The sequence below is a fragment of the Rhinolophus hipposideros genome (genome assembly GCF_964194185.1).
Source record: "Rhinolophus hipposideros genome assembly, chromosome: 11".
In the NCBI taxonomy this organism is placed as follows: domain Eukaryota; kingdom Metazoa; phylum Chordata; class Mammalia; order Chiroptera; family Rhinolophidae; genus Rhinolophus; species Rhinolophus hipposideros.
The window spans coordinates 78,543,791-78,565,983 of record NC_138057.1 but is presented as its reverse complement, the minus strand read 5'-3'; the positions used below and the strand labels follow the sequence as shown (position 1 = coordinate 78,565,983).

General features: G+C 56.1%; 1 protein-coding gene across 1 annotated transcript in view; it reads right to left on the bottom strand.

Annotated features, from left to right (window-relative positions):
- The window catches only part of HMCN2 (hemicentin 2), a 135,210-nt gene that overhangs the window by 69,361 nt on the left and 43,656 nt on the right, over positions 1 to 22,193 (bottom strand). The window contains exons 16-29 of the mRNA XM_081065560.1: positions 20,490 to 20,678; positions 19,734 to 19,829; positions 19,335 to 19,462; positions 17,540 to 17,684; positions 15,302 to 15,414; positions 15,020 to 15,179; positions 13,477 to 13,642; positions 6,731 to 6,858; positions 5,531 to 5,785; positions 5,265 to 5,351; positions 2,132 to 2,326; positions 1,221 to 1,351; positions 744 to 891; positions 210 to 336 (exon numbers count right to left, since the gene is read on the bottom strand). Of these exons, the coding sequence (XP_080921686.1) occupies positions 210 to 336; positions 744 to 891; positions 1,221 to 1,351; positions 2,132 to 2,326; positions 5,265 to 5,351; positions 5,531 to 5,785; positions 6,731 to 6,858; positions 13,477 to 13,642; positions 15,020 to 15,179; positions 15,302 to 15,414; positions 17,540 to 17,684; positions 19,335 to 19,462; positions 19,734 to 19,829; positions 20,490 to 20,678 (2,068 nt within the window). The remainder of the gene's footprint in view (positions 1 to 209; positions 337 to 743; positions 892 to 1,220; positions 1,352 to 2,131; positions 2,327 to 5,264; positions 5,352 to 5,530; positions 5,786 to 6,730; positions 6,859 to 13,476; positions 13,643 to 15,019; positions 15,180 to 15,301; positions 15,415 to 17,539; positions 17,685 to 19,334; positions 19,463 to 19,733; positions 19,830 to 20,489; positions 20,679 to 22,193) is intronic.

Sequence of the window (22,193 nt, the reverse complement as noted above, 5' to 3'; positions counted from 1 at the left end):
AAAAGGAAGGCTGAGTGAAGAGAAAACCCTGCTGGGTGAGAACAGCATCTCACCTGGGGGGTCCCAGGCTGGGTGGGAGGGGCCCACACTGCCCTCTGCCTGTGCCCTGGTGGCACGTGCAATGCCTGTCAAAGCCCCACAGAGTCCCCCATCTACTGGGCCCAGGTCTGGGCACTACCCCCACGCCATTTGCCAGGGTTGCCACTCACTGCCTGTCTTTGGTCCATTCCACCTGGGGTGTGGGGACCCCTGAGGTCCGGCACTGCAGCTCCACCTCAGCACCAAGCAGGCCCAGCACCTCCTGGGCAGCCCCAGCTCCGAGCAGGGAAGGTGGGACTGGGGCGAGAAGGGGTAGCGGTGAGACTGCTCGAACCCTGCAAACCCTGCCCACTGCAGGGCCTTTGCCTGGGCAGGTCCCCCCTGCCCGCTGCACCCGTCCCTTCTGCCACCAGCCCTGGGAAGCTCCCCGATGACCCTGGCTGGACTGGGCCCTGGTTTTTCTTCCTCTGCAGCCTGCACTACTTTCTTGCAGCTTATGACACAATAGTCATTACTTGGGTAATTATGTGATTGTCTAATGTCTGCCCTGATAGCTCTGTGGGGACGACCACTGGGTCTGGTGTGGGCCCTTCTGTGGCCCTGCTCTCAGCAGACAGTCTCCCGTTTCCCCTCACCTACCCCAAAGGGTAGGGGCTGCAGGGTCAGACAAACTTAAGAGCTGTGCGGGTTCCAGCCTCACTCACTGAGGACGAGGAGATCGAAATCCTTCTGGGCAGTCCCCGCCTGGTTCTCCGCCCGGCAGGAGTAGAGGCCAGAATCGTCCTCCTGGATCCTGGGGAAGTGGAGCGCCCGGGCCCCGTCCAGGAGCCGGTGGCTACCCACCTTGGGTATCTGGGCAGAAGAGGCCAGATGGAGGTGGTGAGTAGGGTCTGGCCACTTCCTAGCATCAGCAACAAGGAAACTGAGGCCCAGGGAGCTAGCTAGTGGTGACAGGAACCTGGGGCTTCTGACTCCCCAACCAGTCCCGTGCCCTCTCCACCATGCAGTCCCCCAGGCTTCATCATGGGACCAAGTCCTCACGTGCCCCGGGCTCCAGTGCATCCCTAAAGACACCTGTCACATCTCCCTGCCACACCTTGGCACATGCAGGGAGCTGTCCAGAAGGCCTATATCCTTTCTACATTCCCACCAGCAGCTAGGCCGCCCCAGAGGACACCTACCAGCTGCCCGTCCTTGAGCCACACGATCTCAGGGGTTGGAAAGCCGTTCACGTCACACTCCAGTGTGAGGGACTGCCCCGCCATGCCTGACACGTTGGCCCTGTATCCATCCTCCCGGATGTTGGGGGGCACTGGGAGCAAGAAGAGGCACAGGAGCTTTCCCCCCTCCTGGAGAGCCACAGCTGCCTGGGCTCGTCTGGCCGCTTTGCCTGGCCTGGACAGGCAGCCCCAGATTCTGGGGTCCCAGCCCCCCACTTGGGACCCGCACACCCGGGGCGTGCCCGGGATCAGGTGATGCTCTTTCACAATCAGATTCGCTAGATCCACCCAGTTCTACACTCAACCTGCTGTCATGGTCATCTGTGAGGGTCTCGAGTCAGAATCTCTGAAGTGGGGCCTGGGTTGTCTTTGGAACAAACTTGCCAGGCAAGTCATGACATGGCAAGCCAAGGTGGCTGGTCGCAGGGAGGTGGAAGGCGGCCCATTAGTGGCAGATAAAACCACTTCTCCCATCCACCTCCAGGATGGCCAAGTGGAGGGGAAGGGCCCCCTCCCTCTGCACACAGCCTGTGGATGGGGGCTGGGGAGCTCTAGGGAGCTGACAGAGAAGATAGGTGTTCGGGTCACTTTAACTAGCTTTCAGTGGAGGCAGGCCATCTGTGCTCACTTTAAAATGAAGTCACCTACGAGAGTATTTTAAAGCCACTGATGGAGTTCCAGGTTCCTTCCCTCACAGTCTGCATGGGGTCTGAGGAACGGGGTGCCCGTGTACCCTGCCGCTCTCCCAATGACATCTTTAGGCCCCCCATCCGCACCCTAAGCACAGGGTAGCCTGCAGACTCCCCTGCGGAGCCCTTGGGTCCTGGGCATGCTGGGGCACCAGCTGCCCAAGCTCGGGGGACCCTGCTCACCATAGACCACCAGCTTGACTCTCCTGGAGGCGGAGCCCGCCTCGTTGGTGGCCTGGCACTCGTAGTCTCCGCCATCGGTGGGAGACACTGAAGCCAGGAACAGAGAGCCTCCGTCCAGCACTGCCAGGCCCGGCCGGCCACTCAGGGGCTCCGAGGACGGACCCTTCCGCCACGTGACCTGTGGCTTGGGGTTCCCTGGCCGGGCACACACAGTCATCAGCATGAACACCCCCCCACACCTACACTGTCCCCTGTGGCCATGTCGCTGACCCTGCCCAACCAATGCTGCGTGTCCATACTTGAGGGCCACAGGCACAGGGGCTAAGAGCTCCTTTCTGGTTCCTTCTCAGAGGCCCCACCTCCTATGGAATTGTACCCCACTGGCACTCCCAAGACCCTGGCCTGCCCTGAGTTTTCCTTTGTACCATCACCTCCAACTTTCTCACCGATGTAAACACAATAGTTAGGTTTCTTTGTCTATTGTCTGTCTTCCCACAAGAGCAGGGGTCTTTGTTTTCTTCCCTGATGCCCCCCCAGCTGAAAACCCAGTACCTGGCACATAGTAGGTCAGCACCCTGCATCACCGCCATCCATATCCTCTGCCACCACTACTCATTGGGCCTCGCGACCATTGCTAATTCTATCATTGCTAATACTATCTTCAACAATGCCCCCTGCTTTATCTGCCACCCCCTAGCAGGGTGGGTTCCCTTTGGAAACACACTTGCTCTGTCTACAGGAAGGGCTGTTGGAGGGCGGGGTGGGCCGCCCCATGTGGGTGGGCTTGGGGGGTGGGATCACCATGTGGCACACCCAAGGCACCCTCAGTGTCATCTTTCAGGAGGGTCCCTGGCCCCATTCTACCTTGTACTGGTCACTTCTTAAAGTGCTGGGGACCTTGCCTGCTGGCCGTGACAGAAAGGAAGTGCCCTCTGCCGGCTACCCCCTCTGTGTACCTTTGGGCAAGCTACTTAATCCCACCCCAAGGGCTGTTTCCTTTGAGGTTTCCTGTCCGGGTGTCCCACTGCCAGGGCCTGCTCCCCTACTATGGGGACATATGCATGCGCGTGCGCACACACACACACACACACACACACACACACACCACATAGGACACATAGGACACACACAGACGGACCACAAGCCCCCCCAAGCTCCTCCAGCTTCTCTGAGAGCCCGACCCACTCCCATCCCCTCATCGCCCAGGGGGCCAGGACTTCAGAGCTGCTGGCCTGGAGGGGCATTGGGTTTTGAACTCTGGAACTTTTTTTTCTCATTAATTTAGTTATTGATTTATTTTTATTTATTTCTTTGATCCAGTCTTACAGAGGCTAGAGGACCCATGGAGCACACCAGAAAGGCAACCTTTGGAGAGCTAGAGGGACGGCTGGTTAGAGGATGGAGATGAGAGGGTGGGGAAGAAGAGCTTTTATTCTTAACACAAAAAAATCTAACCTGTAAGAGAGCTCTAACCACAGGGCAGCACTGCAGCTCTGCAGGGGGAAGATTTGGGGGACTCAGAGCTGTCCCTGAAAATACCTCACCTCACCTCCCCACTCCCATTTCACAGGGACCAAGAGAGGAGCAATGACGTCTCAGCATCACCAGCAAGTTGGTGGCCAGGCTTGTGGGCACTGTCCCACGCCACAAGGAGGAGGCAGATGGTGTCACCCATAGCAGGTGCCAGGGCTCCCACATTCCAGCGCTAGGCTGGACACTTTCTCCTTTCACCCTCTGAACTCACCAAGCCCAAGGTCACGTGGCTGGTGAGTGCCAGGGCCCAACATTGCCCATCAGGCAGCCACCTGCTTGAGAAAGAAGGCCAAGGGCAGCCAGGGTCAGGCGCTGGCCAGGGCAAGGCAGTGTTTGTTGGAGGGGCTTGGCTTATGCTGGCGAGGCTGAAGTCTGGCCCAGAGGACTGGCCCCTGAATGCGGGCAGCCCTGAGACACCAAGGGCAGGAGGCAGGGCTGCGTGGGTCCCACCTCCTGACAGCGCAGAACGGCTGCTTGCTGTCACCAGATACCGACGCAAGATGGCGCCATGGTCAAGGGCCGGGGCTTCAGGCCCCTCCAGGGGGCAGTTCTGCAGACTGGACCCCACAGGCTCCCACAGCTCCCACCCAGTGCCTGCCTCCTACCTGCCTCTCCTTCAGTCCTGGTCCAGGGACTTCCCTGGGCGCTGTGGTGCCAGGAAGCACAGCTGCGACTGGAACCAGCTACTCAGTTCCTCCGAGGCTTTGGTAAGCAGCCCCTGGCTGCTCAGACGCCCAAACACCTGGCCTTCTAGAGAGCGCCATCCACACACAGGGCACACAGCGCGTCCTCTCAGCACTCACAGAAAAGCCCAAAGCCAAAAGAAGCAACTCAGACGGGAGTGGATCCGCCAGGTGTGGCAGGGTAAATCATTCATTCACTCAACATTCATTGACTCAGCCCATTTCCCCGAGGCCCCTGCTATGTGCCAGGCACAGTGCTGGGACCTAAAACTCGTGCTGTCCCACTGAACCCTCACAGCAGCCCTGCGTGGAGGGACTGGGGTGACGCCACTCTACAGATAAGAAAACGGAGGCTCTGGAAGGAGGCATCAAGTGCCCCAGCCTGGGAGGGCCAAAGCAGGGTTCAATGCTGGACAGCTGACCACAGAGGTAGCTATCTCAGCCCCACAGTATGCTGCCACCCCTAAGGGGGCCTCTGAAGGCTGGTTTGTCTAGGACCACGTGAATCCATCCTCCATGAGAAAGTCTGGGGTGTGGGGAAAAGGCAGAGGCCACTGAGCTCCAATCCATAAGGACCATGGGGCCTTCCCCGGACCCAGCTGTTACAGTCCCAGGCACAGAGGGGCCCAGGGTTAACAGGCTCTTGGGGCTGGGGTCGAACCTCACCCCACTTTGTGAGTCACCTTCCCGGCAAGCTGCTTAACTATGCCTGGATTGCCCCTAATGAAAAAGAGCTAATACTAATCCCCAGCCTCTAGAGTGTCGATGGGATGAAGTACTTGGCATGGCCCTGGCTAGAAGTCAGGACCCCATAACCTGGCATAACCCATGGCACTGCCCACAGTATGTGACCCAGGGTGCTGGAATGTGGGCGAGAGGCTCCTCCCCAGCCTGGCCCACCCCAGGCCCAGCCTCACCTCTGGCAGGGCAGGGCAGGCTGGCATTCTCTCCCGCCACTCTCTCCAGCAAGCCGTTGGTCTCATCGGTCCCCCAGTGTGGTGGCTCTGGTGGGAGGCGATGTGGCCATACTCACACCCCAGAGCCCAAAGATTGGCCTCATTCACACCCCCAGAGCCCAGGGACCCAGAGCCAGCGAGGAGGGTGCCCCCACCAGAGCCCTAGCCGGGCATAAGGCTGCTGTTGGGGACGGGGGAGTGGTGAGTTCTCGGGTTCAGAGACTCACCCAGCACCTTGAGCTCCAGCTCCCAGCTGTCCTCCCCAGCGTTATTGGAGGCCTCACAGCGGTACATGCCAGCATCGGAGGTTTGGATGGCTGCGAAGTGGATGGAGCCCTCAGGCCCCCCACCTTGCAGGGCCACCCCGTCCTTGGACCAGGTGAACTTGGGCTCTGGGGTGCCTTCAGCCACGCAATTCAGGTCCAGAGCTTCGCCTGCCAGGACCTTCAGGACCCGTGGGCCTGGCTGCACCTGGGGGGGGACTGACAAGGCCACAGGGAGGGTTGTCAAGGTGGGGGCCTGGGGATGGCTAGAGGTCACACAGCCAGCAGGTGGCAGGATTCAACCCAGCCCTGCTCATCACCCTGCCCCTGGTTGCTGTGTCTCTCTCATGTGCTCATGCAAACCTCAGCAAACCTTTGAGCCCCCTTCCTCTCGGAGCCTCAGCCTGTCCACCTGTAAAATGGGGAGTTAACTTAGATCGGGGGTCAAATTTTTCTGTAAAGGGCCAGATAGTAAATACTTTAGGCTTTGCAGGCCAGATGGTCTATCTCAACTACCCAACACTGTCAATACAGCGTGCAAGCAGATGAAACATAAATGAATGTGTGTAGCTGTGTTCCAACACAACTTGTATTTACGAACACTGAATCTTAAATTTCATATAATTTTCACGTCACAAGATATTAGTCTTCCCCACCCCCCCCAATCATTTAAAATGTGGACACCATTCTTCACTCGTGGGCCATATGAAAACAGGACGTGGGCCAGATGTGGCCTGACGGCCATATTTGACTAAGCCTAACCTGATTGCTCGGGGCTCTTGGAGATGAAAAGCTCCCTGTTTCTTTGGTGGCGTGACTCCACCGGCTGGCTTCTGTAAATGGGATCTAAGTCCCCAGACGGGCTGAGGTCCCCCTCCTGACCCTCAAGTCCCCCCACTGCCCTAGGCCCCTGCCAGCTTAGCCCTCTGTGCTCAGGGGGCCACTGAAGTGTCTTCAGGCCCCAAACAAAGGGTATAAGAGAGTGGGAGAAAAGGGGGAGAAGGAGATCCAGCTTGAGGAAGACAGGAAGTAGGGGTGACGGAGGAAGTGCTAGAGCCATGAAGAGGTGACAGAGTTGGCATGTGGAGACTGGGGAGGGCACTGAGAAAAACAGAAGGAAGGGCAGGACAATAGGTATGACAGAAGCCACAGCTTGGGCCCTACCTTGTACCCCAAGAATATAGTGCCGGGAGGCAGACCCCGCAGGGTTACTGGCTGTGCATTCGTAGAGACCGCTGTCACCGGCCTGGGCCTGGGCCAGACGCAGGGACCCCGACGGGAGGAGGTGATGTCTATAGGAATGAGGGGCACTGGTGAGATCCCAACTGACCCCTGCCTGCAGGAAACACCTCAAGACCCAACTCAGACCAGCCATCTCCCCCAGGAAGCCTGCCAGGACTGACGCAGTGCCCACCACCCACCCTTTATCCCTGTCCCCTGCTCCACCTCCACTTCCCAGACCTCTAGGCCAACTGGTGAAACAGAGAGAGGACTGGATTAGGAGTCAGCCAGCTTGGGTTCAAGTCCAAACTCTGAACCCTTCCTAGTTCAGTGAAGCAAGTCACTTCTCCTCTTGGAGCCTCCATTTCCTCATCTGCAAAATGGGCTTACGAAGAGGACCTGTGTCTGGAGCTGGTGAGCAGACTCCACATGGGCTGAGCCCAGGGCCCGGCACCTGTGCAGACTGGATACCTGCTGATTCCGCCTCCTCGAACACATCTGCCATTCCTTTCCCTGGCTCGGAGGAAGTGAGTGTGGGGGGGATGTTCTATTTGGAAGCCCTTCCATGTGGGGGAGAAGCTGCCAGCCCAGAGGCCCTCTGCGTCTAAGTGCCAGGGCCAGCCAGGCTCCGAATCCAGCGCATTGCCATGTTCTGTTGCCCAGCACTGGGTTGGGCCTTAGGTGGAAGCTGTGGAGGCTCCCGTCACTGCCCTCCCAGGTCTGACCCACCTTGCTGAAATCACCTGGCTCCATCCCACAGGGATCCGGAACCGCCAGCCAGCCTTCTGCAGCTGGGCTGGACCCAGGGGCCCCCGCAACATGATGTCATTGCCCATATGTTTTGGCTCCTCGCAGCCTCTGCCCCCATAAAACAGGGGAGCTGCGGCCACTGGCCCTGGCTGGCCCCAAGTGCAAGTTCACCTGGACAACATCTGCTCAAACCTCGATACTTAGATATCACCTCCTCCAGGAAGGCTGCCTTGATGCTCCAAGGCTGGTCAGTACAGCCTGCGGACTCCCACAGCTGCCCGGGCTTCCCCCATCGCAGCCCTCACCACACTGGCTTGTGACCCAGCTCTCCCTCCACTTTCCCAGCAGCTTCTGCAGATTTGGAGACTGCAGCCCAGGGGTAGGTTCAGGGGAGGAGAGAGGTGGGAGGAAGTGGGGAGGACACTGTCACTGTGTGCATATGGTGTAACTAGTGGCAGCCACTCCATGGTGGTGTGAGTGGCCAGATGGCTCCGTGTGGCGCCCAGATGAGAACAGGGGAAGCTTTGCGGGGAATTTCCTGTTTATGACATCCATCGGGCTTGAGCCTTCATGGTCGGCTTCAAGATTCACACAGCCATGCAGATGGCGGGGTGTGGATCTGAGAGGGATCCTGCAAGCTCCAAGGGGGACCCACCGTCCTAGAGAGACCAAAGGGCTCCCAACAGAAAGAGCTCAGAATCACGCAAATCCCCAGGCCACCCTAGTACACACATTTGCTGCCACCCGCCCCCCCGCCCAGAGGTCACCTTTTTTGGCCCCCCTCATCCTTTGTGGCTCAGGGAAGCCACCGCTGCTGCCCCAGATAATGCCCTGCTCCCGGTTACACGCACCTGGAGTCATTATGGCATTTATCACACCTGTGACCACTTGTCACTGTCAGATGGCTCCATGACAGGAGAGGCCAGGGGTGCGCAGGTTCCTGCTGTGTCCCAGCCTTTAACATAGGTCCTGACTCACAGTAGTTACTCAATAAATCTTTGACGACAAATCCCAGCAGTCCACGGACGCGCACTCCCCTTCCCACCTTCGCTTACATTGCTTCCTGCCCGTGACCCCATCTCAAGGCCACTCTCCCGCCCTCCAGACGCCCTTCACTGGCTTTTCCCTTACAAATCCAGGCAGGTTACACTTTCCCAGTTCTGCGCTGCATGGAGCCCAGTTCAGCCAATTGCTCGTCCGCCCATCCGCCCATCCATCCATCCATCCATCCGTCCGCCCATCCATCCATCCATCCATCATCCATCTGACAAAGAACACTTGGGTGGGCTGGCTGCCACAGGCGTTGAAGACACGCTCCTGTCCTCAGGTTGCTCTGAGCCCGGTGGTCTGTCTGCGTCTACTCCCTCTGGCTGTATCCCATGTTGTCTGTCCTGCTGCCCCATTTTTAAAGGACCCATCGGCAACCTCACTGCGCGAACACAGGAGGAGGGTCAATGGCTGTGGCTGCAAAGCCCTTCCTGCAGTCACCCAGCCCGCCAGAGAACTGACCCTCATCCACAGACGCCCACTGTGTGCCAGTGTATGCCAGGCCCATGTGTCCTGGGGCCAGAGCGGGGTCTGAGCCTGGGCAGGGCAAGGGCCCACCCACTAGCACCAGTCAGCTGGGACCTTCACCCACCAATGGCTGCTCTGAACCTCATCTCCTTGCTGGGGCCTCACCCATACCATAGACCCTTGTAAGGAAGCCCCACATGATAAACCAAGCAGGAGAATTCAGGAAGAGGGACACAATACCCACCAAAGGGCCAAGCACAATATATGACAGAGAGGGAGAAGGTGCTGTCCCTGTGGACCCGTAAAACATACACCCAGACATGCTAATGGGTGGCTGTCAACTATCAAGTACTTCCTGTGTGCCGCCACACAGCTGAGTGCCCTCCCTGGGGGAGTACAGCAGGCAGGTCCCACTGTCATCACCCATTTTGCAGAGGAGAAAACTGAGACCAGAGAGATGGAGGCCTGCTGTCCAAGCCCACCCAGCTGGTCAGGGCAGACCTAGGACGCGCCCTGCAGACCGCTACGGCACTGCCAACCATTGCGGTGATCGAAACGTCCAGCTCAGAAGTTTAGTTCACTAAAGGTTCTCCAGAGAGAGCCGCTGGCTGTAGGCTGACATAACCAGACCTTGGAGCCACCAGGCCAGGAAGCAGCATGAGATATGAGACCCACCAAGATGAAGTCCCCACCAGGGGCCTCTAGACAGTCCAAGCCATGCCACTGAGGGAGCAGGTTGTCTCCTGGGTCACCAGTACCCCAGCTGAAGCCCCCATCTCTGCACCATGGAGTAACTGGACCAGAGAGTGGGTGGAGTGCCGACTGCTCATCCTCTCACTGTCCTCTCCTCGCCAGCTGCCCCCTCCTTACCCCCCTGATGCGGCTGGATTTGGCCCCATGTGGGACCCTGGCCAGCTGCCCCCGGGAGCCTCAGCTGGGCCAGGAGCACTCGCAGCTGTCCCAGCCACACATCAGAACCACAAACAAACATTGTTGCCTAGAAACACCGCCTCGCCCCAGCATTCCCGGGTGGGTGGAATCATGGGACCAGAGCCGGAGGCGCTCGCTGGCCATCATCGCCTGTCCAACCCTTTCATTTCTCAGACAGGAAGACTGAGGCTCACAGAGTCAGGAAGGGTCTTGCTCAAGTTCACGCAGGTCTTTGCCCCTGATCTCATGCTCAGCAGAGCTCGTGTCTTCTCTCCCCAGTGTGGTTTCTGCACCGTCCTGGGCACACGAGTTACTCAAGGAATCCTGCTGCCTTCCATTGTGAATTCACAGCCCATGGGGGCTTTTCACAAACATCTGTCCCTCCGGGTCAGAAGCACTCAGTGACCATTCCCATCCTTGGACACAGTCGTTTGCTTTCGGGACTATCCCCCAAGGAAACGATCAGAAGATAAAGAGAAGCATTTGTGTAAAGATTTCCAACAGTCCCATTTATTACTGCTGAAAACTGGCAACAGGGCTCATGCCCCAAACAGAGGAACCGCTTAGCAACAATGGCAGATGAACGCCCTGGAATGTTATTTTGTTCTTTAAATGAAAAGCAAGTAACGTGGGTCAGGATGAATCAAGAAAATAGGTAAATGAGGAAAAAATATCCCTGATGAGGGCAGAATAGAAGATGCACTCAGCTTAATTCTATGAAAGCATCTACAGGAACCAATTGGAAGGGGTCGTGGACACAGCAGGTGGTTTATATGTCATGGCTACTCAAACTCCCACTATGTTTTCTTTCTACTAGGACTTTTTGACTTGGGGGTCAAAGGTCCTTGAGAGCTCAGAAGACTCTAGACCCTCCAGAGAGAGCGGTGGCCCACCTGACCTTGGTCCAGAAACCTGGTGTGTGTGGCTGTGTGTATCTCAGCCACATTATAGTTATTATTAACCTGACTACACCACAGAGTTACCGGGGACAGTAGGAAGGGGCCACCACCGATGAGGGGGCAGCTCAACCAGGTGGAAGGAGCATAAGGCCCAGACTAAGGGGAAAAGAAGGGGAAGTGTGGTCAGTAGCTGGCACCTCCCATCGAGAGGGAGTGAGCTGGAGCCTGGAGGGTGGACAAACACCTAAGATTCATTGACTTGCTGGAGTAAGTTCTCAAGCTTCCAGACTGGCAGCTTTGAAGCTGAGTCTTGCGACTCCCTCAGAGGAGGAAGAAAAGCAGGAGGAAGAAAAGCAGGAGGAGGAGCAGGCAGACAGCACTCCACTCCCGCCCTGCCTCCCCCACCACAGCACCACCAGCCCTCAAGTGTGTGTTCTCTGGGGGTTTTTTCAAATCTCCACTTTCTGGCTGAATGACCCTGGGACTGCGGGAGCTGTGTGTCTGTGAGAAAGCTGAACTTTGCTCTGTGTGGGGAAGCTGTCAGAACGCGCCAGGGAGGCCCCGGAAACCCGGGACCCAGAGCCCCCGGCTGAAGTTTGAATAGTTTAAATACAATTCAAAGTCGGAGAGGTTACCCACAATTGCCAGCAAGGGGCAACAACCCAAATGGCATCAGCTGGTGAATGGAGAAACAAAAGGAGGTCTATCCACACAGTGGAATATTATTCAGCCGCCAAAAGGAATGGAGTCTGACACACGTTACAGCGAGGATGAACCTAACAAACCGGATATTAAGTGAAAGGAGCTAGACACATAGAGCCACATACAGTGTGATTCCATGTATACGAAACGTCCAGAAGAGAGAGATCCAAAGACAGAAAGGAGACTGGTGGCTCCAGGGGCCGGGGTGGGGTGGGGCAGGAATGAGCGCGGGGTTTCGGGGGGCAGTCCGGAAATATTCTAAAGTCGGTTGTGGTGACGACTCTGAATATACTAAAAAAAACCCTAGACTTGTACAGCATGTGAATGATATCTCAATAAAACTTTCATATTTAAAAAGTGGGTGAGAATGAAGTGGGATAACAGATGTGATCTTGTTCAAAAGCTGGAAATGCTGCTTCAGTTCATGAAGAGCAGCAAAGAAATGATGCGAAGGGGAGCAATTTTCAGGAGCTTACGACACACTATGCATGGCACATCCATCACGGTGTCACAGAAGCATTATGTGAACAATGTCCACGCTACAGATGGAGCAACAGGCCAAAGAGGAGCCAGCGGCCCTCTGAGGCCACAGGACAAAGATGGAACCAGTGGGGACCTGCACTCATGGCTGACGGGCACCAGGGTCTGAGCACTTCACCCCGGTCCCAGGCTCAGGCCTATCTTCCTCCTCATTTAGAGAAACTCCCGGAATCGCATAAATCTCCAGAGAAAGCTGGAAGCCAGCAAGAAGCGGAGAGGGCGAGAACAAAACTCTAGGATTGCAAAAGCGGCTCTCACAGATTTATGGCTCCCGCTCGATCGCTTCAAATATCACAAGAAGAGGTGAGCCTGTGGGAATTGTGGTGCCCCACTTCGGTAACAAGTCATCAATAAATAAGCACGTGGCTGCCGGCCACCGCCCAGCATACAAGCTGCAATGAGCAGGCTTTCCGGGGAGAGACGCAGGCTCCCACGCCCCCATCCCCACCCACGACACGGAGCTGCACAGACACCAGCAGGGCATGGGGTGGCGGCACTGCAGACCCAGCCCAGGCACAGGACCCCAGCCCGTTCAGATGTGCAGCCTTCATGGTTTGGAAGTTCTCACCAAACAGATGTTCTGAGATTCAGACTCACGTGTGGGTGTCAGGGGGGTGGGAGCGGTACAGCAGACTGCTCAGAGACCTTCTCAGTCTGGAACTTCTCAAAGACATTGCCAGGACTGATGTCATTGGCCAGAGACGCAGCCTTCCCCCCACCCCCAAGGGTCAAGGACCCCAGGAGTTTCGAGGCCCTCTTGTCTGGAACCACCATCCCCCACACCCCTGCAGTAGGAATGGAGGGGGCGGGGGCGGGGTACAGCCTGGCTTTGAAGGACACCCAATCCAGCCTCCTCCCACTCCCAAGATACCTGCCGGTTGGAGAGAAGCTAAGTCAGAAAGCCCGGCCGCCAGACACATGCTCTGTAGAGCAGGCAAGGACGTACATGCACACGTCCCAGTCAGGACGCCGTCCTGACCATTGCATTGCTTTCCATGACCACCCGCAGCTCATCCCACTTCTCTGAGCCTCAGTTCAGCTCAGATACCAAGGGCTGCTGTGCAGATTACAGGAGAGTCTGCACCAGCTGCCAGAGGCTGGTGAGTGAAACGTTGGGTGTGTGTTATTTCAGAGGGGTCTCACCCTGGGTGTCCATGGACTTTTTAGAGGTCTGCTGAGAGGCTTCAGGGGACCCGGGACGAAAGTGCTGTGTGCAGAAGTGAATGCACACCCAGCTGGGCGTGTTCACAGGGCCCCTCACACCGCCTGGGCCACTGGCCACTTGGGGGCCAATTTTCCCTCAAACATCGGCTCTGCCTCTTCCCCACGTCGAGGCCGTGCAGGCGGGGTTACCTGTCAGTGACAGGCAGTGCAGGGCGGGAGTCCTTCATCCAGGTGACCAGTGGGGGTGGGGACCCCTCGGCCTCACAGTCCAGAGTCACCTCATCACCGGCCTTGGCTGTGACGCTCAGAGGCTTGGCTGCATCATGGGAGCCGTTCACGTGGATTCTGGGCTTGGCTGTTGGTGGAAGCAGTTAGAAACTGTAAGCAGGTCAGGGAGCTATGGGGTGGGGCCCAGAGGGGCCAGGACGGCCCCCCAGGAAGCAGAGGGGGTACTGCCACCCGGGCGGTGCCAAAGATAGGTATGGCTGTCCAAATGGGAGAGCGCAGGTGTTGGGATGGGCTCAGACCTGATGATTTCCCCAGCACTCCCCCCCCCCACCACTCTCCCTCTGGAAGCTCGTCCTCCTGCGAGGACACTGCGATGACACTGATGGTTGCTCCTCTAGCTCCTTTCCATCCTGGGGACGTTCGGGCAGGTCTGGCCCTCCTCCTCTTCTCTCTCTACCTGGTTCCCGTGATCATCCCACTATTCCCAGGGCATCAGCCACCAGGGGACGCCTGATCTCCCTCCGCTTTCTCAAACCCCATCGGGGTTTATATTATTCTGTGTACAATGCCTCACTCTCCTGTTAAGCCAAAGGCTCCTGATGGCAGAGATTACCCCAGACTCCACCTTCCTCATGCCCCCCTACATTTCCAGCCAGGTACACATACACTGAGGGCACCCATAACTAAACAAGCCCACCAGCCAGGGACATCAAGACCCATGTAGCCCTCATGGGGACACCTGATATATCACGAGTCAGACAGAAGTCCCCCCACTAACAAAAAAAATGTTTCCAATATGAAAATATTGGCTCGAAGTATAAGACAGAAGATTGGCTGGGCATCTCCTCAGTCATCCAGACGTCTACTGAGTGCCCAGCTCTGTGGTGACTGCTGGAAAACAGGTCCTGCCCCCTCCTCACAGCACGTAGGGCCCACAGAGAACAGTGGTACCAGACAGCTCATACACAGCTAATTATTTACTCACAGTTGTGATAGGTGCTATGGAGGGGATTTTCCACCTTCCCTAGCAAGGTGACTTGACCCAACCCAAGGGATCAAGGAGAGCTGAGAGCTGATGGATGGGAGAAGTCATTTGAGCCAAGAGCTGGGGGAAGGGCATTTTAAATAGAAGAAACTGCACATGCAAAGGCCCTGAATCAGGAGGAACCATTCAAGAAATTGAAAGGAGATCAAAGGATCTGGGGCACAAAGAATCAGAGAGGAAGGCGGGCAAGGGGCTGCCAAGGTGGGGAGGTCCAGTGTAGGGTCGTGTGTCTTTCCAAGGCTTGTTAATTTGTTACAAAGGACTGAGTTGGAACCAGTAGAGCACGCCCACACTACTGGGGACAGTGATCTGAGAGAGGATAGCTTTGGCCTACATGTCCTTCACATGGGAAGAATTTCGAGGCAGGGTACAGGGAAGATGCAGGAAGGTCAGATTGTCCATGCCCCTGCCTCCATGCCTGCCAAGCCCACTCCCAGGACAGGGGCTGCCATCACTCACTGTTGACAGAAAGTCGCATCTCCTGGCTGGAGAAGCCCACAGCATTGGTGGCCGTGCAGACATAGGCCCCTGCATCCCGGGTGGATGGCTGGGCAATGACCAAGGTGCCATCTTTGCTCACATTGTAGTGGGGACCACTGGAAGCCAGGGCATTGGTTTCCTGTGAGAGTCACAGATGACATCAGCAGAGCCCACACCCCGTGGCAACATGCGTCATTCCCCTCCCCATGATGCACTGGGCCTGGCCCTCTGGTTACCCTCACGGTAACAGGCTCCACCGACCTTGGTCCAGGTGATGGTGGGGGTGGGAACTCCTGACGCGACACAGGGGAGAGAGGCTGGAACCCCTTCATTGGTGACATGGTGGGTGGCAGTGGACTGGATTCTAGGTGGCACTTTTAAAAACAAACCAATTTCATAAGTCAAAGTTCATAGCAACATTACTTACAGTAGCCAAAAGGTGGAAACAATCCAAACACCCATCAAGGATGACGGATAAACAAAATGTGGTGTGTACATGTAGAATATTATTCAGCCCTGAAAAGGGATAAAAGTCTGATGCCTACTGCAACTTGCTCAACGTGAAAACACGCTCGATGAGATAGGCCAGACACAGAAGGACAAATACTGAATGATTCCACTTACATGAGGTCCCTGGAGTAGTCAAGTTTATAGAGACAGGAAGTAGAATGGTGGGTGCCGGGGGCTGGGGGAGGGGATGGGGAGTTTGGCTTTGACGGAGACAGAGTTTCAATTTGGGAAGCTAAGAAAGTTTCCGAGATGGATGGTGGAGATGGTGACACAACAATGTGATTGCCCCTGGACTGTGCACTTAAAAATGGTTAAAATGGTCATTTTAATGTCGTGTATATTTTACCACACACACAAAAACAATTTCAACGGAATACAAATGGAGTAGTATCCACAGCCATCACTGCTATAAATTCCGGGCCCAGACAAAGGGCAGCCTGTGCCTGAGAACCCACTGGGCCATTTCTTTGCTCTAGACTTTAAACCACTTAATCTTTGGGCACCCATATTCCTTGATCAGCAAAAAAGCCGAGTGAACCTCAATCCGTTCCCCAATCTCTGGGGATGGACAGATGAGAAATGGCAGGAAATAGTATTCACAGAACACAGTGAACTTGCAAACAAGTGCCAGATCCATTCTAGGTACCATGCAGCTTTGCGGTCTCCAGGAGGAGTGGGGGTGGGGGGAACTGGGTGTGGACAAGTCAGGAGGGGAAGCAGAACAACAGAGCTGTTCACCCACCCCCGCAGGAGAGGCTGTGCCAGCACAGTGGGCAATCAGGGGGTGACACAGTCTGCAGAGCAGCCTGGTCTGCTGATCCTGTGGCTTTGTCCAGTTACTCCCGTCTCTGAGCCTCAGCTTCCTTAACTTCTCGGGGGCTCTTTAAATACCATCTCTGGATGTAGTTATGAAAATGAAGTGAAACATACATAGGACCCCATAGAGGTCTCCAACCCTTGATCGCTATGGTTAATTGGAATTATGGGGAAACAAGACACCTGGGCTCCAGACCCAGCCTCCTCTTGGACTTTGGTTTTCCCCTAAAAAATGGGGAACAAAGTGTTCTTCCCGCTCATCCCTTGGGGATTTTATAAAATAAATTTAAAAACAAAAAGGATATTAACATACTGGGTAAATTGCAAGATGTTACCAAACTTCCTTTAAATTTCTCGTCTTACATTAAAAAGAACGGCAGTTCCTGGTTGGGTGGGTGAAGGGGAACAGGGATTCTCCAACGCTGTGGGTGGGAGAGTAATTGGGCAAAATGTATGAAAAGTCAAACTGTCACTCTCCACGACCCCTACTCAATTCCACATTAAAGGGTTTATGCTAAGGAAGCAATCCATGACGTGGGCAAAGTTGCCACAGGACATTTCTGCCCAGGGTATTCATGCTGGTGAGAAATTGGACACGAGGGGACAGGTTAGGTACTTGTGGCTCATCCATGCGGGACACGCCATCTTAAACCGATGCTTCTGGGAATGTTCTGATAGAAACAGTCATCACATATTGTCTTGAGAAACACTCAGGTTGCGAGACCGTAATATAACGTTCCCAGCTTGGTTTTAAAATATTTATCTATATGTGTTTATAAAGAATTTATAGATAGATGGATAGAAGTATAGATACATATATAATACATAAAGACTATATCGTATAAATATGATTTATATACAACTTATGTAAAGCATATATATAATTTATAATATATACAGTTTATTATATATATATATATAGGAGCTGTGTGTGCAGACAGTATGAAAGATACACACCAAAATGTAAAATGATTCTGGTTCTTCTCAGCTATTAGTATTACAGGAGTATTTTTTTTTTTACTTGTCCAATCTCTACATTTCCTACAATGAATATGTACTATTTTCGCAATGTTTTTAAACACAGGTATTCAAGATCAAGTTCCCCCACCAGGCTTCCTCCATCCTCTCCAGTCCCCACCCCCACCCCTACCACCGTGGGGCCCCAGGACTCACCCTGGACAACCAGCTCCACATGCCTATGCTGAGAGCCAGCTGTGTTGGTGACCACACAGCTGTACCTCCCTGCGTCTTCCTGCAGGGCCCGGTCAAGGTGGAGACTGCCGTCGGCTCGGACGGCATGCCGGCTGCCAGGTGGGAGCTGGTAAGGGTGAGGAAGCACCAGATTGGACCACAGGCCCATTCCAAGCCAGCTAAGAGAGAGCCCTCAGAGACCGCACTGCCCGCCAGGCCAGCAGGGAGCAGGTTGGACGACTGAGAAGGGGGCGGAGCTCGTGGGGGGGTGATGCCATGACTGCCCAGCCCCAAGCCCCCTCCCCTGAGACCCGTCCACCCCCACAGACCCTCAAGGACTGGAGGGCCAGATCCCCGGCATAGCCCTGACCCCACGCTCCCATGGCCAACTGGACCAGGGCAAGACGCCTGACCCAAGCCGGGCTGACGGGGGCCTCTCCTGGGAGTGTGGGGTTGGGACCAGAGCCTTTACTGAGTAGAGGCTGGGGCTCCAGGGCCCTTCCCTTCCACTCTGAGGCCACAGAGAGGAGGGACAACCTATCTTCAGGGAGAGAACAGCCATGCAGGGCAGAGCAGAGGTGTGGCCACATCAGGTGTGGTCCCAGAGAGAGGCAGGGACAGTGGCTCCAGGTGGCTGCCCAGGCACATCAGCACCAGGAGGGGAGTGCTGGTCCAGAATGGGCCCTCCATGAAGATGTGCAGCCAGTCGGTCCATCCTTGGTGAGGGGCCTGGCCCCTCTGCCAGCCTGTCTCATGAGCCTGACTGCACATCTGCTCTCAAGTTCAGGAGACGCTCCTGGATGTCTCAGTACCAGGCCCTTTCAGGCTGAGCAAGCTTGAGGGCATTTCTGCTCCTGGCACTCGGCAGCTGAGCAGGCAGGGCTCCCCTCAGTGTCCCTTCATCTCCAGCCACTCCCTGACCTGGCATCAGCGAGGCCCACAGCCACTCCTTCCCCCATGCCCATCGGACTCTACTCAGGAAGGCTCCTCACCACCCAGCCCACGCTCCCGACACGGTCCTGCTCGGGTCATGTCCAAGTACACAGGCTGACAGTGAGTCACCGTCACCATCAGCCTCTGCAAAGCCTGCACGCTCGGCGAGCAGCACGCTGTCTGCCTCGTGCGAGGGGCAGGGACGGCGGGAACAGACGACCACGCGGTCACTGCCTCTCTAGGTGTCCAGCGTCTGCCCGTCTGCTGGTGCTTTGAAGTCAAATGGGGGGTGAGGGCCCCTCTTTATAGCCTCAAGGGCATAAGGAACCCAGTGTATCTGAGGGCAGGGCAGAAGAATTGAGGGGGAGGGACGCTAAGGTATGAACAGGAGAGGGGAATAGAAGACAAGGAGAAAACCAAATCCACACGAGAGGATAAAGCGGCCACTGCGTGCCCGGCACTGGGCTAGGTAGTCAGGCACACGTTCAGCTGCGCAGGTCACATCTCTGCTCTGGGTCCCTCAGAACAGGGTGACCAATGTATCGCGTCTGTGCCTCCACCAAATTCCTGCTCCCCAGCCCTCTGCACTAATGGAGGCCAGACCCTCCTGCTAAGCTCCAAGGAGGCCGGCAGCCACATCGAGCCTTGGCAGGACTTTAGAGGGTGATGATGCTACAGCAACTTACCAAAGAAGGTTCTGGAAAGAGGCCGCAAAGAGAGGGAGGAAAGAAGAGGACATTCCAAAATAGGGGAACAGCAACGTAGAGACCAAGGTGTGAATGTGACAGTCCCCTTGGTCCCCAGGAGCCACTGCCCACCATGCCCGGAGGAGCCCAGCACTCACCGGCAGACCGGCCTTGAGCCAGCGCCTCTCTGGGAGGGGCCTCCCGGCCAGGATGACACAGGGCAGGGACACAGGCTGTCTCTCCAGCACCCGGACGGTGGAGGCACTGCTGGCGATCTGTGGGGGAGCTGTGGGGAGAGGAGACAGTGCTGAGCACACTAGATTCCTGTGGGTAGTTATCTGGGGGACAGAGGCCCCCGCTTTTCCCCACAGGAACCCCAACGGGTCAAAGGGCACATTTCCTGAGGCACACTGCCTAGCAAGCAGGAACCCAGATGCTCCTCTCGGAGAACCTAGCTGTGGACACATCTGTCCAAAGGATGGGTCACCATTGGGGGGCCTCCCTGGGGGTGCCCCCGCCTCCCCAACTCCCCCGCCTCTCCAGGTCCACCAGCGAACCATGTCCAGTCACCACAAGCCGGGCCTCCACCTGGACCTTCCCAAAGATATTTTGAGCTTCACAGACATACAGGGCCTGGTCTTCAGGGACCACACCTGAGGGGCAGAAAAGAAGGATGCCTGACTGCTGGGGCACACCAGGGCTCCAGGCCCCACAGGCTCCGCTCCCCAGTGCAGAGGGAGCCCTCAGCACAGCCTGGCCCTGCAGAGGTTAGGTGGGAGGGCTGGGATGGCAGAGAGGAGAGGGAAGGGGCATGCAGCTGGGACGTGTGAGGGTGAGAAGGCCTCAGTTTGCTCATCTGTAGAATGGGCATAATTTATCAATACATGTATCTTATAGTGTGATTGAGGGGATCAATAAGATGATGTGACTACTGCCCAGCATCCAGAGTAGCACATTATACATAGGAACAGTAGCTTTAGTAGTAGTGACGATGGGGATGACGATGGGGATGACGATGGCTAACACATATGTGTCAGGAACTGTGCTAAGCACTTCATGTGTATTACCCACACGACAACCCCTTAAGGTAACCTGTTATTAAACCCAGGTAGTAGTACTGCCGTTATCATTATTACGGCCTGTTCAATTTACTGAAATGACTTGACGAGAGTCACCCAGCCAAACATGACTCTGCATTACCCATGGTCAGTGCTGGGGCTCGGTCCTGTTCCCAGCCACCCAGCCTACAGGCTCAGGGTGTTGGAAGCCATCCTGTCTCCCCTGCCCACCTTCCTCCAGCCCCAATCTCCTACTTTCAAAGAACAGCACTCCTGAATGGGGCTGCCCGGTCCTGCTGCCCCGCCTGGGCTCCAGCAGCTGGCCGTCTCCACGGCGCCAGGTGACTGTCGGGGGAGGGCGGCCCACAGCTCGACATGCCAGGAGGGCACTCCTGCCCAGCTCCACAGTGACATCCCGGGGCAGCTCCATCAGCTGGGGAGCGTCTGCAGGAGGTGACCAATCAGCCATGCCTGGCGGCTTCACCCACCCAGCCCCCAGGGGACTGTTCCCAACGCCTGCCTCCCCTCCCGTCACTGGGAGGTTCCCCCTCTTCCAGCCTGGCCCTCGTGAACCTGGGAGCTGACTCATATCCAGGGCTCTGAGGTCAACCTGAGCTTTGCGGGGTCCGCCCCTGGAGAACTCTCAGGGATGAGGCGGAGGGAGCAGCTTTTGGTGGCGTGAAACTGCCGACACGCCTTATAAGCCTTGGGGTCACGGGGACCTCGCTCTGCCCGGACGTGTAGGGGAGCCACACACATGCTCCTGGCAGGGACTTTCTAGAGCCCACCTCCAACGGGCTGCAAGTCACACTCTGCCCCCTCGCCCTTCTCCTGGGCCAAGGATGCTTCCTCGTGCAGGTGTCCTGGATTTGGGCAACCATTTCCACGGCCCCTTCTGCGTACGCCACCCCAGAAAGCCAAGTTCATGGGGAGTTGATAGGCCATCTTTAATCTCTTCTCTACATCTTTCTCTGTTGCTGAACTTTTTGTAATGAGCATATAAAGTACTATTACAAAAGCAAAGCATGCTTATTACACAGAATGTGACCTTACACTTTATGGTCCAAACGGGGACACTGGAGAGTGAAAAGGGCCATATTAATAATTACACCAGGACAATAAGCCTGAAGAAGGCTGCCCTGCTCACCTGAGTTATAAAAGAATTAAACACACACCATAGTGTATTTCCCTAATTTTTGCTCCACAGGTCCCCAGATCCCATGCCCCTGCCCAAGGTCACCACTGCTAATAGTTTGTAGTGTTTCTTCCAAACTTTTCTTGTTAGCATTGTCTTCCTTTTATAACCAGGGAGGAAAGATAAGTTATTTCCCCAGACAGACTCTCATGATCCTTTCAGCCCTTCGGCAGGCCAGGAGCAGGTCAGCCTCCAGACAGGCCCAGACCCTGTCCTCTGCAGCCTCTGGGCGCTGTCCTCGGGTTCCCATCCCAGACCCAGGGCCAGGAAGGTCCCCCGGCCTTCATTAACGCTTAGCATGCAGCTCCATGGAAGATCCTCCTCTTTGTTCTTTCCATCTCTCTCCAGAAATCAACCCCCATCCATCCAAATCATGACATCAAATTTCCCTCCAGGCCTCAGGGATTAGGGAAGTTCCAGGGAGATATAAACAGAACTTGGAAAATCACTACACAGAGGAAGGCAGTCTTGGACCCAACCTCAGACACCACCCGCACGCCTCTTCTTTTTCATCGGGGCCTGGCAGCTGCCGCGGTTCAGAATCCCAGAAAGCCTCTGCTCGCAGCTCGCCTCAGACAGGGGTACTCGTCCTGCAGAGCCCTGGACCCTGGGACACAGCTCTGCCATCACCCCCACCCTGGGCAGAGCTGTGGCTCAACACCAGGGCCAGGTACCCTCAACGCCTGCCTTCCCCGCTCCACCCAGCCCGCCTGTGGGGCCCAGCTCACACCTCCCTCCTCCAGGCAGGCCTCCGCTCCCCTGTC